The following is a 17,434-nucleotide window of genomic DNA, read 5'->3' on the forward strand; positions in this document are numbered from 1 at the left end:
ACTTTCAACTAAGACACACGTATTGCAGCAAATCGTTAAACAAAATTGTTTTACAAATCTTCATTGAGTGTATGGACAATGAAAGTACTTCTAACTAAAGATGCACCGATCCAGCTTTTTTGCTACCGATACCGATACTGGGTTTTGAGTATCTGCCGATACCCGATATTTACCGATACGACTTTCTTAAAAGTGGTTTTCTCTGAGTGAAAATTTTTAATTGACTCTTTCCTCCATTTTAAGATAAATAAAATCATATTTTATTGTCATGCTATTACGGATCAATTATCAATATCCTTGGGTATGTGACAGGCTTTAGACTACATCAATATAAACAACTCACATAAAGTGATCTGATCATTTACAAATATGTTAGATCAGTTACCTCTTCAGCAGTAATCAATTTAGTTTAATTTGACTACTTGAGGTATTTCTATCATAGTTTCTGACCCAGCCTTGAGTAGTTTCCATTGTTTTGCTAACACTAGCTTTAGCATACTGCTGCTTACCACGGCACCAGGTTCTTGGCTTTCCAATGATATACAGCATGCCCGTATTCACGTAGATTTAGGTGGTAAAAGTTGTGTTTTTAAGGCGTTGAGAGCCAAAACGGGTATCGGTTCAGTATCGGACATTTGTAGCCAATACCCCACGTTGTATTTTTTCAGTAACGGCTCCTATATCCGATACCAGTATCGGAACGGTGCATCCCTACTTCGAACAACTACTTTGGCACACAAAACACTGCACCTGCATAGTGTTTTTACATGTGGAGTAGTTACAGTGTACTTTTGCTTGTAGGGATGCACTCAATTACATCTGAATCAAAATCACTTTATGGTCGCAAAGAGTGCAGTTATTTCGGTAGTAGAATATTTTATGCAAACTAACAAATATCCCGTCACTACAGGGTGTAAAACCAGCTCACTCTGCAGTTTAGACCTCCCCAAACATCTGAAATGATTCTTGTATTAAGTAGTTCACTCCTCTCTCCAATGATGATGTGCAATATGAACTGAACCTTGATATAAAAACATTGAATCTATCCCTAATGTGTTGGCCTAAAAATCCGCTTTGTAATCACTCCCGTCTCGTTGCAGTCGCTCTGGTTGTTCCGCAGAAGCTACATTGACCATAAAAATGTGCAGTGTCAGACAGAATGTGTTTTTATCCCCCTGATGTTGAATGAAAAGTAAATACACAAATCCAGATTTATATCAATCATATTTTTTCTGCAATCATGTGATTTAAGTGCAATATGAGAAAGACAACCCAGACCTTTCGAAATCAAATAATGAATAATAATGAGTAAAAGAAAAAAAGAAAAAAAAAAAAAAAATCCTTTATTTTTGTAAACGCCAGAGTTCATTAGTGTGGACATAGCCTTCGAGGGTTCAGTAGCAGCCTGCGATGAAGCCATGAAATGTGCCTGCTCCGGCGGCTGTTCGACCCCGTCCCGCGTCCCTGTCTGACAGTGCTGACAGTCAGTTTGTACTATACTCATGCCTTTATATATTTAAATTATTGTACCTATTTTGTAAAGTGACGACTAGCATGCTTCGGTCTCTGTTAGTGACAGTGCATTGAGTAGTACTGTACAAGTGTTGTGCTAATAGCAAGCCATTTTAAAGATTATCTGGCCTTTTAATAGGTTTTTTTCCCCTTTCACGGGAGGGGGGTTGGGGGCGAAAGATGAAACTATATTTTGTTAATTCTAATAATGTACAAAATGTAAACTTAGTCCTGTTTTGTTCGGTTTGAGAGGTTTTATCGCTATGTGTATAAAATCTGAAGTCTTTTGTAACAAGAGGCAGCTTCCTGTTGAATAAATATGTCTAAAGCATATCGCAGTGTTTGTACTCTTAAAAAAAAAAAAAATACTCCTGTGTGGCAGAATTTAAAAATATATATATAATAAAATTTAGCCCAAAGTCGATATTTTACATAATGCCTTCAAAGCTACGTTTTCATTCCATCTGTAGATTTGTTTTCTATATCTTTATAAAGTGTTTCTATTTTACTGAAGAGTAGAGGACTAGCGCCTGTGAATATAGACCAAACTAAGCTAACGGATTTGCATGTAAAACGCGCCTTGTCCCTGTGTTTTTCTGTTTATATATTGAATAATCCTGCTCTTTTGTAGCCTTTGTACTGTACAGAGAAGAGGAGCAGAGGACGGGAACAACCTGGCTTTGTGCACACGCAAGAATGAACTTGTATTTATGACTTTTCTCCTTTTGTCAGTCACATAAATGCTGTACATTTTAGCATAAGAATAAATTATGATTGACCATGTCCCCGATTCCTCTTCTTTGACTGAAATGAGAATCAAGTGGAAGTACTTCTTCTACAAAATACACATAGTACGACTTAAATTCTCCCATATACCTTGACTACTATTGCTACTGTTGCTTTACCATACGCTCAGTTAATACACTTTCTTTTGAGTATGGATATTTTAAAGTTGGCAGTTAATAACTAACATTATAGCACTATCACAGAGTAACTAACTCAACCAATATCTTTCTCAATAGGAGTAAACCACCAGCTAACAAATAAATAACTTTTGGCCAAAGATCTGGAGAGGACAATTTTCTTTAAGGTACAATAAAGAAGACATTAACTTAACTATGTGTACAATTACATGAAAGAAATCTCAATAAAACAAAGGTTTTTTGGGGGGGTTAGTATAGAAGTTGTAATAGTGTATATTGCCGATACCGTGGACACATATTCTATTATACAAAAATCTCATAAATGTATAGTAGGCCTAATTTAAAATGGACAATAATATAGGCCTAATTTAAAATGGACAATAAATATACAATCACTTCTAAAATGCAATGTTTGTAATGTGCTCTTGGTCTTATAAAGGGTCTATAATTTAAACATACCAGGCCTCGTTTGAAGTCTGGACCTGGTCAGGACTGCTCTAAGGAGGATTTGATTGGGATTGCGGAAGTGAAAGGGAGAGTCCCTTTGCGTTCATTTCCAAGCTTGTTTTAGTCATAGAATCTGGCAACCTTGGAGTGTGGGCTCATTCTGTTTGGATAATCATTTTGAGAACCAAAATAAAACATGTAAACGTATATATTTGTAATGTTTTTGTAATTTGTGCACTCAAAACCATTACACAAAACCAAGATTTGTCCTGTCTACATACAAAAATCTTACTGTATCTTTAAGTAATGAGACTAGGCCTACAATCTTTTTTTTTTTTTACATATTTAACAAACACATTTCCTTGGGTTAAAGTGACAAAATTACATTAACAGTTCTCTTTCCTAATAATATGTCTAGTTAGGAGGCACCACAGTGATCTTTGACCTGTCAGTGGTCATAATGTTTTGGCTCATCAGTTTGCTCCAGTCCCCTCTGCTGCAGCTGCATGTCCAGTTCTCGGAGCTGTTTGAGGAAGCCCCAGTTGGGAATGATGCGGCGGCGGCGCTTCACGGTTTCCACGGCATCCACCACAGTCATGCCTCGGCAGATCATGAGGTACGCCAGGAACAACGTGGCCGACCGGCTGCGGCCCATCACACAGTGCACCAGCAGCTTATCTGCGCACACAGAAATATTACACCGTGAATATTACAATCATTTATTTAATGATTAATACCACACAAAACACCACCATGACTCGCCCCAACCTTACTGAAGGGGGCTCCAACCGTTATTTATCCTATGAGCTACTTGCACAAAACAAAAATGTATTTAAGATAGACTGTGAGATAGACTTACTTTATTTTTCTTGACTTAAGTTTCCCCTTTACATTTCACCATATTTATTTGATAGGAAATTATGTTTAGAAGGTCTTGGCGAGATGGCTGAAAGGAGCAAGAGTGCACACGGCACACATTTGCTCTATGGACACATTTGAGCTTTATTTAGCCAGGAATGTCCCACTGAAATTGAATATTCTCTTTTTTAGGAAAGTATTGGCCCAGAAGTAATCTTGTTCATTATACAGTATCTGTTGTTGAAACCAGATTATGCAGGAGAAACACACAGATATATAGAGCAGGGGGTACCCAAACTTGTTGTCGCGTCCCCAAACTCACTGACAAATGTAATTTGCATTTATAATAATTTAAGGAGCTGAACCTTTAATGGGACTAGATGCAAGTTGTCCATTGTATACTCACTACTGCCACCTCAGGTCGTACGTGTAACTGCACCTTCTATATTAAGCTTGTGCATGACGGCACTTTGGACCCAAAGTAACAACTTTTTGAGTGACAGTGCAGGATTTTAGAGGCAGTTGTGGTGAACAGCTCATTCTACACATTAGAACATTGCTGGAACATAATAGGGGAGAATAATAGTCCCTTTAAAGTCTGGTTAGTTTGGATACTTAATTGTTATATTTGGTTTAATTTCACTGAAATATGCTGCTTTCAATCAGAAAATAGAAGTAGAAGAGCTTTATTTGTACAGCGCCTTTCACAGACATGATCACGGAGCGATTTACATGAGACAATTTTACATTGACTCCATACTCAGTGGTAGTAAGCCACATATGTAGCTTCTCCTGGGGGAGACTGACAGAAACGCTGTTGCGACTGCACACATCTGCCCCAACGGTCCCTCTGACCACCACCATTTATTCACGCACACATCATTCATGACCTATTGTACATGATTTAGTGGTACCCAGAGAAAACATTCGCAGACACGGGGCCAACATGCAAACTTCACACAGAAAGACCCCGTGGGAATTGAACCCGGGACCTTCTTGCTGTGAAGCACGAGCGCTAACCCCTGCACTACCATGCCGCCTAAATACATAAAAATCAGCTTGAATGTCCTGCGACCCCCACTTTGGGAACCACTGATACAATATCCAGAAAGTCCACAGTCAACCCAGGAATCAAACCTGGGACTCTTTTGCTGTGAGGTCAGAGCCCTAACTATGGGCAAGTGCAATGGTCTTTCTTTCTGTTCAGGGGTTACACAACTGAACAGTGTTAATATTATTTGTGACCTTTAGCCTCAATGTTCCGCAGTGTGGCTTTAACTGATCTTATGGTCAATATAATTACAACTTACTTTGTGGGTCACTCAGTGTTTTCTCGATGAAAGCGGCCGCTGAGTGAAAGTACTGGCTGAGGTCAAACGTCGTGGTGTCCTCCGCGACCACGCCGTAATAAACAACGTCCATGTCGCTATAGTAACCAGCTCCCGTGTCCACGTTGTTCCACGTCCCCTCGGCCGCGTTGAAAATGTGCGTGATCCCGAGCTCCTTCAGCTTGTACTTGTCTTTCGCCGTCTCCCTAAAAACAACAACCACACATTTTATTTGGAAAAGGGAGGTTTTATTTGCAAAAGCAGACAAAATAAATCTACAACTTTATTATATTCTCTTAGTGTATTTGTGTTTCCAATGACCAAATCTAGGGCAATACAAATATTAAACCAATTGTTCCAGATAAATCTGTTGTCTTTTGCGTCAACATTTTTGCTGGTTGGAAGAATTTTCAGCAGATTAAATGATTTTTGTTTTTTAATTCGGTCTACATAACAACATTATTTCATTCAAGTGATCGTTTTATCAAATGTTGTTATGCATGCGTTTTCAATGACATCACGCATAGTTCCGGCGGCCATTTTGAATACCGAAGTAGATTTATGCAGTAGGCTACTACAATATGTAACAATATCTCTACTCAGACAACTGATTGACAGTGGCATTTTTATGTACCATTGCTCAAGAAGGCAACGGTAAAAACACGGCCCCAGAGAGAATTATGTGATATAACCAGTAAATGTGGCAAATGTGACGTAGCAGCGCTGTCTGTCGAGCTACAGCAGGATTTACTAAAGATCTGCTTCACTCCTCACACTAAATTAACTTAAGTCTCAGTCTGAGTCAGTGTTTAAGCTGCTCAAGATGCTACCAGTTAGCACAGTGGTTCTCAACCTTTTGAAGCCGCGACCCCCATTATAACAGGTTAAGGGGTTCGTGACCCCCTGCCCGGGTCTTACCGTGAAAAATAGGAACATTTGCCTATATAATTCTTAAAAAACAAAGAAAAAAACAAATGGCTGAAATAAAATTCATCAAACTACGATCAAATAATGGACATGCACATGACACATGCAACAATAAAACATTTGATTATATGCTAATGAAATATGTATATTTTATCTGAATGATCTGGCGACCCCCCAAATTTGTCTCGCGACCCCCAGGTTGAGAACCACTGAGTTAGCATGCTAACAACACATGTGTGACTCACATCTATGAACACTGAGGAAATACTACAGTAACAGCTCAGCTCTGACCTCTGCCGCATGTTGTATCCAAGGCTAGATGTTTGTGGTTCAGGGCTTTCTCTTGGAGAGGTCAGAGCTAAGCTGTTGAAGCTAAACGCTAACTGGTAGCATGCTAACATCTTGGCGTAGCTGGTTTCTTCACATAAACGTGCGCTTTTCTAGGGCCATGTTTTTACTGTTACCTTCTTGAGCAATGATTATGAGTAAATAAAAATGCCACTGTCAATCAGTTGTCTTTCTTTTTCATCCTGAGTAGAGATATTGTTGCATGTTGTAGTACTGCATAATTCTATTTTGTTATTCAAAATGGCCGCCATAACAACAAAAGTCACATGACTGAAAGGCATATATACGGTATTTTGTGGAATAGATACAGAAAAGGGACAACAACAAAACAACAGACATTGAGACAAAACTGAGAAAACATTTCTTTTTTAAAGATTCCTAACTTTCCCAACATATTCGTAACATCCCAAAGTTTGTAGACAAATGTCACTACATTCAATTTTACAGAAATGCTTGAAAGCTGTAGCCCGCATGTTCTTGAGAATGAAACAAAATGCTAGAAATAAATCAGAGATAGTGCCTTTGAGTATCTGTTCAAAATTGATGTGAATTGACAATAATCTCCAGTCCCACCACCATTTCTGTCCCTTTCCTCCTGTTTGTTTTTTTCCATTGACTCGTTCTGCTCTGTTGTCAAATACTCACTCGTCTCCAATGTAGACATTGGGCCAGACCTCGTTGACGTGGGTGTAGGTCACACTGCCGCGGTTCAGAATCTTCTCCAGCTCGTATCCTCCCGGTGTGACGTACTCCTCCTCTGTCTGCTGCTCCAGGGGCGCTTTCATCTTCAGCTTAGACTTTTTGCAAGACATTTCTGACGTCACTGCAAACGTTTTTCATACTTTGTTTTCTGAAAAGTTGTAAGTAGGGTTGGTAAAGGGATAAGCTATTTGATACAGCCTGTTAATTGTGTAGGCTAAAAGATTTCTGATTTGACACTACATGTAGGCAGCTAACATGAATGAGCCAGTTTAGCCAATGCAATAAACTTTCGAGCTAAACTATTTAGAACACGGACTAAAGCTCAATCAAAATATGGCGTCGCGTCTGCTACTGTCATGTTGGATCCGTCAATCAACTTTAAAAAAAAAAAAGTATCCGTAAACAAACTACAAGCTTCCGTATAGCGAATAGCTGGTCATCGTCTTGCCATTCCTCCTCGTTCTGTGATTAGTTCCCAAATCCATGCAAAAATTTCGGCCATGGTCCCCAGGCTCGAAATGATTCGCTGTCTGGCGCTATATGGCCATGTGCTATCATCAATAGAAAAATTGATTCACAAGTTTATCTTGCAGAGTAGGCTGCATATAGTGCTTTCATTGTGAAAATCCCTTATATTAAACTCCTTTTATTGTTAAAATCCCCATTTAGTTGCATTGTAATGTAATTGTGAATGTGAGACATTCACAACACGCTCACAATCAGGATGAATCTCTTCATTCCTCTTTACAAAACTGCTGCAGTTCAGTGAGATTCAGGAGGTGTACTTACTTATTCCACGTTAGTTTAAGCAAACACTGTTTAATCATTCTTATGATTTTGACCACATTTAGTGGCCAATTTAGGCAGAAATGTGAGAAATTTCAAACGGTGTACTTACTTTTTCTTCCCACTATATATTCAACTGGACAAAGAAAGCCTTTGGAAGAGGGCTCCATGTATTCAAACCTGTTGCTTGGGTACATATACATATGTCTATTGACTCAATTAAAGCTTCTATTCTATTATACTTATTGCTGCATGTCTACATTTAAAAGCCTTACAGTCTTTTGTTCCCTCCTCTTCACTGCCTTGGTGCAGATTTTGTTTTTGTTCCGACTCAGGACACGGCCTAAAGGCTCTGGTAATATCCAGGATATCGCTGTGCTTGTATGAGAGGGGTGACGTGCAGATGGATATTTTTAGGTGCTTCCCTTCCCAGCTGACCCAAAGCCTGGGGCAGCTCGTGTCTGCTGCCTTCAGGGACCACTGTGTCAATTCCATGTTGTTTATACGATTCATGTGCGTGCAAAAAGCAATGAGCAGGCTGCCGAAAAGTAAATGATGTGCTAGTTTTTTGCCAATGTCTGTAAACAGAGAGGTAGATCAGTGTGTTGTTAGTGTCCTTCTGTCCTCTGATGCAGCTGTGAGTCCAGTTCTCTCAGCTGGTTTAGGAAGCCCACGTTCGGGAGGATGTTTCTGTGTTTTCTGACCGTCTCCACCGCCTCCATCAGAGAGAGGCCGCGTTTTATCATGAGGAAAGCCAGGACCAGAGCGGCTGAGCGGCTGATGCCCCGCGCACAGTGGACCAAAATGACTCCTAAAACGAAGCAACAGGATGAATTCACAAAAGTTCTTTATATGAACTAATTTTATGCATTACCCTTACCATTTTGAGTGAGGGCTGCGTGGATGAACTCCGCCGTTTCGCTGAAGAACGGGCTGATGTCGAAGTCTTTCCTGTCGTCCGCCTCCACGCCCAGGTACGCCACACCTGTGTCGCCATAGTAACCAGGTATAAGTCTCGCATGCGTTACCTCAAGCTACAGGCCTCGTCCCACCTGTGTCTTCGTAGTACGCAGCTCCCGTGTCGATGCGCTCCGTGCCGTGTGCCGCGTTCACCACGTGAGTCACCCCCAGAGCCAGCAGCAGGTCTTTGTCTTTGGCCACAGACCTGAAATAATATGTTCATAATGAGGATTTGCAATAATTTATGTCTGTAATTCAACTTAAAGCAGTACTAAGTAACTCATGCCCCTAGAGGCCATAAGCGCAACTGCATGTGTTGTAGCATCATGTTACGGTTTTTAACTCATTAATTGTCCATGAGAGTAAATACTACGTTGACAGAAAAGACAAACGGAGAGAGGGATATTGTACATCCACTTACACAATGGAGATAATTTTTTCCACTCAAACTTGGCTGTAAATACAGTTTTAAGTGGTTGCTCGTTAGCCTGTTCTTCTTCTTCTTTGGAATTCTATTAATGTGTATTGCGCCTCCGACCCGGTGCAGGGAAAGTTGCAATTGTGGTTTTCTGGCCAGAGACACCAAGGGGAGATGAGATACCCCCAAATCATCCCATTAACACTCTTATTACCACCAAAGAGACTATGACAAGGATTTATTAATGTAAACAAGTTACTTAGTACTGCTTTAAAATGTGAAACTATGATATAGACAGGTGGGAAGCCTTTTGTTTGTTTTAATTTAGATGATTATGGCTTGCAGCTTGTAAAAAATAAATAAATAAATCAAAATCTCTGAATATTAGAATATTACATAAAATCAATAAAAACATCATTTTAAACAGAAAAATGTTGGCCCTCTGAAAACTATAATCATGCATATTCACTGAGTACTTGGCTTGGGCCCCTTTTGCTTGAATTACTGCCTTAATACGGCGTGGCACGGATGCCATCAGCTGAGGTGTTATGGAAGACACCTCTTCTGTTTGGTTCGGTCTCATGTCTCTGATCTTTCTTTTTTCTGTGTTTTCTTAGCTGCTGTATTAAAGTGAGATATTGTCTTATCAATATTACCAGTGCGGCCAGGCGTCTTGAGCCCTGAGGAGTTGACTCACGTGTTGCTGAGGTACAGCTGGGGCCAGACCTGGTTCACCGCTCCGGTGGGACGTCTGTTCTTCAGCAGGACGTCCAGCAGGGCGGAGGTGGGCGGGGCTTCATATGACCCCTTGTCTTCTCCCTCCATTTACAAAAAACCTTATGGATATTATAATGTCATAGGCTGCAGCATGTTCAGTGTTTTTGTTGTGTATCTGCTTCAAAAGTCCCATTGGAGAGATGACAATAAGATTTAAAAAATGGCAGTCCCAAGCCAAAATAATCTAAGGGCCTATCCTATCTTGAACATTCTAAAGATAATGTCACTGCAAACCAAAAATCCATCCAGGATTTATTTTGACTGTAAAGGATATACATTAAAATAATGTAATTCCAAAGTCCAAATCTTCTTAGTCTTCCTCCACTTGTGTTTGTAAGCAGTTGAAACCGTGCTGCCATTTTGTTTTACATGCAGCGGAGAAACAGCTGAAGATGCCAGAGCAGGTCACGTGACCAAGACATATTTATTTCCCACAGTCAGGGACAGAAGCCACACTCTGCTGACTCTGCTCCGTATAAACCATCAGCAAAACCCCAATCCCACACTGGAAGTGAAGCACCCTATTTTAAATCAATTCATGAATCATTTTCTATTTCACATTTATTTATCTTCTTAAACATGCTTTGGTTATCAAGATCAGCAAAAGCAATTTACAAAGATGAAACAATTAAAGTAACAGGCAACACGGTGCTCTTATGTGCAATATGAAAAAGCAATTCACTTTTTATATCGTGCCATTTTTCTACTAAATGAAAACCAGCCCTGATTAATCTAGAGCTACAGCATGTTTGCATGGAGGAGTGCAGACTGGATGCAGAGAGCTCCCTAAATGTTTGGCATTTTGTCCTGAGGGGGGAAAACTTAAGGTTACTCACGTAACCCCGGTTCTTTGATAACAGAGTGAGGTGTTTCACTATGGGAATCGCCTCGGGCGTGACCATCCACGGAAGCTCCAATGGCACCACGTCTGTCTATGACAGACAGGATGACTGTACCTTGGGCTACGCCCCTTCTCCTAGGTACAGCCAGCCTCCTCCTTCAGTAAACATTCTAAAGCGATTTCTGACCGCCTTGCAAGGAGGGCAATGAAGGTGAAACACCTCACTCTGTTATCAAAGAACCGGGGTTACGTGAGTAACCTTAAGTTCTTTTTCTAACTTCGTTCGGTGTTTCACTATGGGAGATATGGCCTACTCCCGGATTGCAAATAAAGCTCCTGAAGCAGCAGGTCACAACGGTGACCTCAAAAGGAACCAGCAACCCTTGGCTGCAAGACTGCCAGGGCCAAAGAGGGACCAGAGACGTCCAATCTGTAAAACCGCACAAAAGTGTGTGGTGACGCCCAGCTTGCTGCAGCACATATATCTTGAACAGAGACACCTCTGAACAGGGCCCATGAGGTAGCCATACCCCTTGTGGAGTGAGCCCTCAACCCTTGTGGAGGTTGTAGGCCTCTACAGGTATAAGCCAACGAAATGGCTTCAACAATCCAGTGAGAAAGTCTCTGACTGGACACAGGCTTCCCTTTATGGGGAGTGGCCCAGGACACAAACAACTGGTTAGCCTTGCAGAAGCCAGCTGTCCTGGCCACATACTCATGTAGTGCCCGCACTGGGCACAAAGTATTAAGCCGCCGCTCCTCTCCAGAGGAAAAAGGCGGAGGATGAAAAGCCTCAAGCTCGACCGTGGAGGAGCTAAATGCAGAGTCCAATACCTTCGGCACGAAGGCTGGATTAGGACGTAAGCGGACTCTAGAAAGACCAGGGGCAAACTGTAGACATGCAGGACTAATAGATAAGGCCTGCAGTTCGCTCACACGCTTTGCTGAGGTCAAAGCCAGAAGCAACACTGTCTTGAAAGCAACATACTTCATGTCAACAGCCTCCAAGGGCTCAAAAGGATGCTGGCAAAGTGCGTCTAGCACAACCACCAGATCCCAAAGGGGTACCAGGGGTTTAACCACTGGAAGTTTGCGGCGCGCTCCTTTCATGAAGCGACATATCAGAGGGTGTTGGCCGACTGATTTGTCCCCAAAACCAACATGACAGGCCGAAATTGCGGCCAAATAGACCTTGACAGTCGAAAACGCTCTGCGCTTCTCGACTAACTCTTGCAGAAAACACAAGACGTCAGCCACAGAGCATTGAAAAGGAATGGTCTGCCTTGCCGCACACCACTCCTCAAATACGCGCCACTTACAGTCATACAAAGACCGAGTGGAAGTGGCCCTGGCACACTGAATAGTATCAATAACATGTGCAGGGAGACCGGCAGCATTTAAGTTCCACCTTTCACGGGCCAAGCCCAGAGAGCTACTCGGTCTGGGTGAGGATGATAAATTTCTCCGCCCGCCTGAGATAGGAGGTCCCTCCTCACAGGGAGGGGCCAAGGCTGTCCCCGAAGGAGCTGCATTATTTCCGCCATCCAGGGTTTGGACGTCCACCGCGGGGCAATCAGGATGAGTGAAAACCCCTGCTCCCTCACCCGAGCCAGGGTGGGTGGGATTAAACTGATCGGTGGAAAAGCATAGAGCAGGACGTCCGGCCATGGGTGGGCTAGAGCGTCCATCCCGAGGGGTGTGCCCACGTCCGTCATGGAGAAGTACAGCGGACACTTTGCGTTTTCCTGCGAGGCGAATAGATCTACGTCGGCCTGGCCGTACATCTGCCAGAGCTGCTCCACCACTTGAGGGTGGAGAACCCACTCGCCGTATAGGGGATTGCCCCGCGACAGCAAGTCCGCCCCCCTGTTCAGGACACCTGGCAGGTGTGTTGCCCGGAGAGACAGCAGCCTGGTGCTGCTCCACAGAATCAATTTCTGTGCCAGCCTGTGTAGCTGCAGAGAGCGTGTGCCGCCCTGGCGGTTGATATACGCGACAACAGTTGCATTGTCCGTTTTTACAAGGACATGCTGGCCCTGAATATACTGTAGGAAGTGTTTCAGAGCAAGGAAAACAGCCCAAAGCTCCAACATGTTGATGTGTAACAGAGCCATATGCGGACCCCATGTCCCGTTCACCGTCCTGCCGGACAGGGTGGCTCCCCACCCTGACAAGGAGGCGTCCGTTGTCAGGGTAACCCTTGCGGACACTGTGCCCAGTGGGACTCCCGCAGCCAGAGCGTGCGTGTCCTGCCATGGGCGAAGCGCCATTACGCAGCGCTTGTCCACTTCCACCCTGCGGTAAAGGTGTCGGCGGGGGCACAGACGTAACGCTGCGACCCAACGCTGAAAATCTCTCATCATTAACAGACCCAAATGAACGACAGATATTACTGACGCCATAAGACCAGCTAGGCGGAGGCATGTTCTGAACGTGACCCGTGCGCCCTGGCGAAACAATGAGAGACACTGGCTGAGAGAGCAGAGCCTCTGAGCCGTAAGAGTCACTCTGAATGAGAGGGAGTTTATGCTCAAACCCAGATACTCTGTATTCTGCGCGGGTTCTAACCGACTCTTCGTCCGGTTTATTCTGAACCCAAGAGCAGTGAGATGACAGACGACAGTGCGCGTGTCCGTGAGTGCGCGCTCGCGTGAGGCGGAGCACACCAGGTAATCGTCGATGTACGAATAGATCCTGATCCCGCTGCTCCGAAGAGGAGCCAGTGCGGACTCCACACATTTGCTGAACACCCTCGGAGCTAATGACAGCCCGAACGGAATGACTTGATATTCGTAAGCTGTCCCTCCGTGCGCAAACCGCAGATATTTCCTGTGCGCGGGGTGTATTGGAATGTGAAAATACGCATCCGACAGATCGATTGTGGTAAACCAATCCTCTCTGCGTATCGAGCGGCAGAGCACTTTGTGAGTGAGCATTCTGAACGTAAATCTCCGTAAGTGTATGTTTAATACGCGGAGATCGAGAATGGGACGTAAGGCTGAGGACCCCTTCTTCGGGACGAGGAAATAGCGGGAGTAAAACCCCTGCTGACACTCGCTGTGTGGAACAGCTCGTATTGCTTGTTTGCTCAGTAGAGATGTGATCTCGTCCGCTAGGACAAGAGCTGCATCCCCTTTCGCCACTGAAGGCAGAACCCCGTTGAAAGTGGGCGGTTTTATTGCAAACTGAAGCCTGTATCCTCGAGATATAATGGAAAGAATCCATGGATGAACTGCGCATGCGCGCCACTGCTCCAGCTGGGCAGTGAGCGGCCCCATGCAAATGCTCGGTGACGTCACTCCCCTGAGAGGAGTCTCGACGTCTGCATAGGAAGGAGCGTGAGCTCCCTCTTGTGGCGTAAGCCGGAGAGTTTTCAAATTTGATTGAGTTCTTATTTTTTGAACCAAACTCGCCCTTAGCCCATGGCCTGGATGCGAGTGTGAAAGCTTTATTTTTGAAAAATGTGCTTTGTGACTTTGACATTGCCCCCGACTCACCTCCTGCAACATATGCGGGGTGAGTGAACAGGAGAGGACGCCTGGCAAACTGCACAGGGCCTCTGAACTGGGGCTGGGGTCCAAGGACACTCTCCGTCTTTTGCATGGAGGGGCGCTGAGAGAAGACACAACTGTTAGGTTGTGCGCTTCTTCTTGCCCTCCCCGGGGTGTGAGGAGCGGTTTTTAGCTGCTGCTGCTGCAAAAGAGTGCTTGCCCCATGGTTTGGGATTTCCTGACCGCTGCTGTTCGTTCTGCTGTCCAGCCGGTTTTTGCTGCTTAGGGCCAACTCTGTAGCCCTTGGCACCGGTTGCTGCAGTGACACCTGGTCGCTGAGTTTGTGCAGGACGGGAAGGCTGCTTGCGGGGCAGGCACAAGTTGAAGGCTTCGCCCTCCTGCTTACGGAGGGTGCTTGTCTCCTTCATTTTGTCCAGTGCTGGCCCAAACAGACCCTTGGTGGGGTCATAGGTCGCGTCCATGACGTCAGCCTTCTGTGTGTCGGTCAGTCCTGAGTGGTTTAGCCATAGACCTCGCTCACCTGCCACAGCCAGTCCCATCACGTGGCCGCAGCCCTGGACTGCCCCTCGAGCTGAGCGCAAAATGAGGTCATTCACCACACAGATTTCATCCCAGAGGACCGGGTTGGGTGCCCCCGAGTCCAACTGCTGGCCCATTTCCTCAAGTATTTCCCCCTGGTAAGCGGAGAGCAGAGACACTGTGTTCAGTACACACACCGACTGAGCGGCGTATTTGTACGTCCGCTGAAAGATGGAGGATGTGACCCTCTCCATCTTGTTAGGCAGGGAGATGTTAGCTGAGGCTGAGACGGCACGGCGATTAGGGTGTAGGTGATATGCCAATGAAGGCTCCACCGCTGGGGGTTCGGCCAACCCCAGCTCCTTCATCCCATGTACTTCCAGCTTTGAGTAGCCCTGGACTGGGAGCTTGCTCTTAAGTGGGCTGGACCAGAACCGGCTCATCTCCTTCATGCATGCAGGTACAGCAGGAAGGAGCTGCTTTGGAGGTGCTTGGGCCGGTGGGAGCCGCTTGCCATCATAGAGGTCCCTTATCCCTCCTTCTGCGTCTACAGCCGCGGGCCAGGGTATGTTGAGCCTGGTGGCGGCGCGTTTGCACACTTCGTACAAACTGCTGTCCACAGGGGACGTCGTTTCTGACGCACTCGGGGGTCTGGATTGGGACAGTGGAAATGTGGAGTCCTCCTCCACATCCTCCATATCCACAGCCTCGAGGAGGTCAGAGGCAGCATCGCACTCTGCGTCCTCACTGCCTGGATCCATGTCGAGGAGGTCCTCAAACAGTGGCGGCATAGCGTCTGATACATCCAGCGCGCTGCCCCAGCTAGTGGCAGCTCGCTGATGGGTATCGGCTGTGGGCTTAGCGGTGGCCTCTGCCAGGCACGGGTCCTGAGAGTTAGCCACCGCCACTCTAAGTCTCCTTTCCAGTATTTTCTCCGGCATTGATGTACAGTGATGGCAAGAGTCACGGTCCGCCAGCGCTGTCTGAGCGTGTTTAGCGCCCATACAAGCGATGCACATCGGGTGAGGGTCCCTCCCTGAAATAGTAGCCCCGCACGACGCGGGGCAAGGGCGGGATGCAACCTCCTTGGACTTCGGGTCCGACCCTTTGGCGGGGGTAAGAGCCGAGGACATAATGCCTAAAACCGGGAAAAAAGACCAGGTATAAGTGCAGTGCTAGTCGTGTCGTGAAGTAAACACGACCGGAGAAGCCGGGACACGGGTTTCAAACCGTAGCCGGGTCCGGGAAGCCTGCTCGCCGTAACGCGTTAGCAGAACACTGCACTATCGAATCAGTCCACAAATTAATGTCAACCGATCAAAAGAGCGGGTAACAAGTAAATGTCACCCGCAAGAAGCTGCCTTGACGGTAGCCGAATGCAAAGGCTAAGTTAGTCGACAAATAAATGCTAACTAACTTGGCTTATTATAAGCTATACGGTTAGCGGTGCGTAGTAAACTAATACAAGCAGCCTAACAAGCAGCTCGCCTCGACGCGGTCGCTGCACAAACTAACCGTGTAATAGCGGTATCAAGTCCGTGAGAACTTACTCAGCGTAAACGAGCCAATGCCGGCAACTGTGCTCGTCAACGATGTCCTTTACGGCTCGTCTGTGAACAGTTAAACAGTAGCTAGCTTGCTGGCAAGAAAAGCGCTGAGGGAGCTAGAAAGATGTGGCTTCCACGCGGGAAGAAAGCGAGAATGTTTACTGAAGGAGGAGGCTGGCTGTACCTAGGAGAAGGGGCGTAGCCCAAGGTACAGTCATCCTGTCTGTCATAGACAGACGTGGTGCCATTGGAGCTTCCGTGGATGGTCACGCCCGAGGCGATTCCCATAGTGAAACACCGAACGAAGTTAGAAAAAGAACAGTTCTAAGTCACTACTGAACGTTTTATTTCAAATGATCAGCTCAATTTTTTAATCATATCTCTCTTTCTAAGCCTGAACCTTAGCCTGACCTTCGGCCATATTTCTGTTTGTCACTCGAGCCCAGCAATATTAATACTTAGTGCACTCATCAAAGACCCTATATCAGATTTGTTTTTTTTAATTGAAAGAGGAATGAAAGAGGAAGCCACTAAATTGAAATGATCGTTGTGTCCAAAGTCATTCATAACTTTTCATATCTGTAGCATCCCAATTCTTCACTGGGATGAGTTTATAGGCACATTTCACAACTTGCAGGGTCACATTTTGGGGTCACTTTCACAGAAATGCTCAAAAACTAAAGGCTATTAGTTCACAAAATTGATATGAATGCTTTATGATCAGATACACAGTGTTTTACCCACACATGTCTACTAAAAGTCAGGTATTATGCCTTTATCTAAATTAATTTAGTAAAAAATAGATACTTCAGATCACCTCCTGGAACCGGCACCTTAACGTGGTGGAGGGGTTTGAGCACCCGAATGATCCTCGGAGCTATGTTGAGGGGGGCTTCGTGCTGGGGTGTCCCAGGGCAAACAGGTCCTCGGTGATGGGTCAGACAAAGAGCGGTTCAGAAGCCCCTTATGAGAGACCAACAGGCCTGGATATAATCATGAGGCTGTCCCTCCGTGGACCCACCACCTGCA

The 17,434-nt window shown here is 45.0% G+C and overlaps 1 protein-coding gene across 1 annotated transcript; it reads right to left on the reverse strand.

Annotated features, from left to right (window-relative positions):
- Window positions 1–3,224: 3,224 nt before the first annotated feature.
- Window positions 3,225–7,155, reverse strand: LOC306978641 (dual specificity phosphatase 29-like; the record flags this gene model as incomplete). Its single annotated transcript, XM_079577295.1, has 3 exons — window positions 3,225–3,560; window positions 5,051–5,274; window positions 6,989–7,155. 3 exons carry the CDS (start codon window positions 7,153–7,155, stop codon window positions 3,331–3,333), a joined length of 621 nt encoding a protein of 206 aa, XP_079433421.1. The 3' UTR covers window positions 3,225–3,330.
- Window positions 7,156–17,434: the final 10,279 nt, after the last annotated feature.

Source organism: Gobius niger (assembly GCF_951799975.1).
Source record: "Gobius niger genome assembly, chromosome: 19".
NCBI classification, from domain to species: domain Eukaryota; kingdom Metazoa; phylum Chordata; class Actinopteri; order Gobiiformes; family Gobiidae; genus Gobius; species Gobius niger.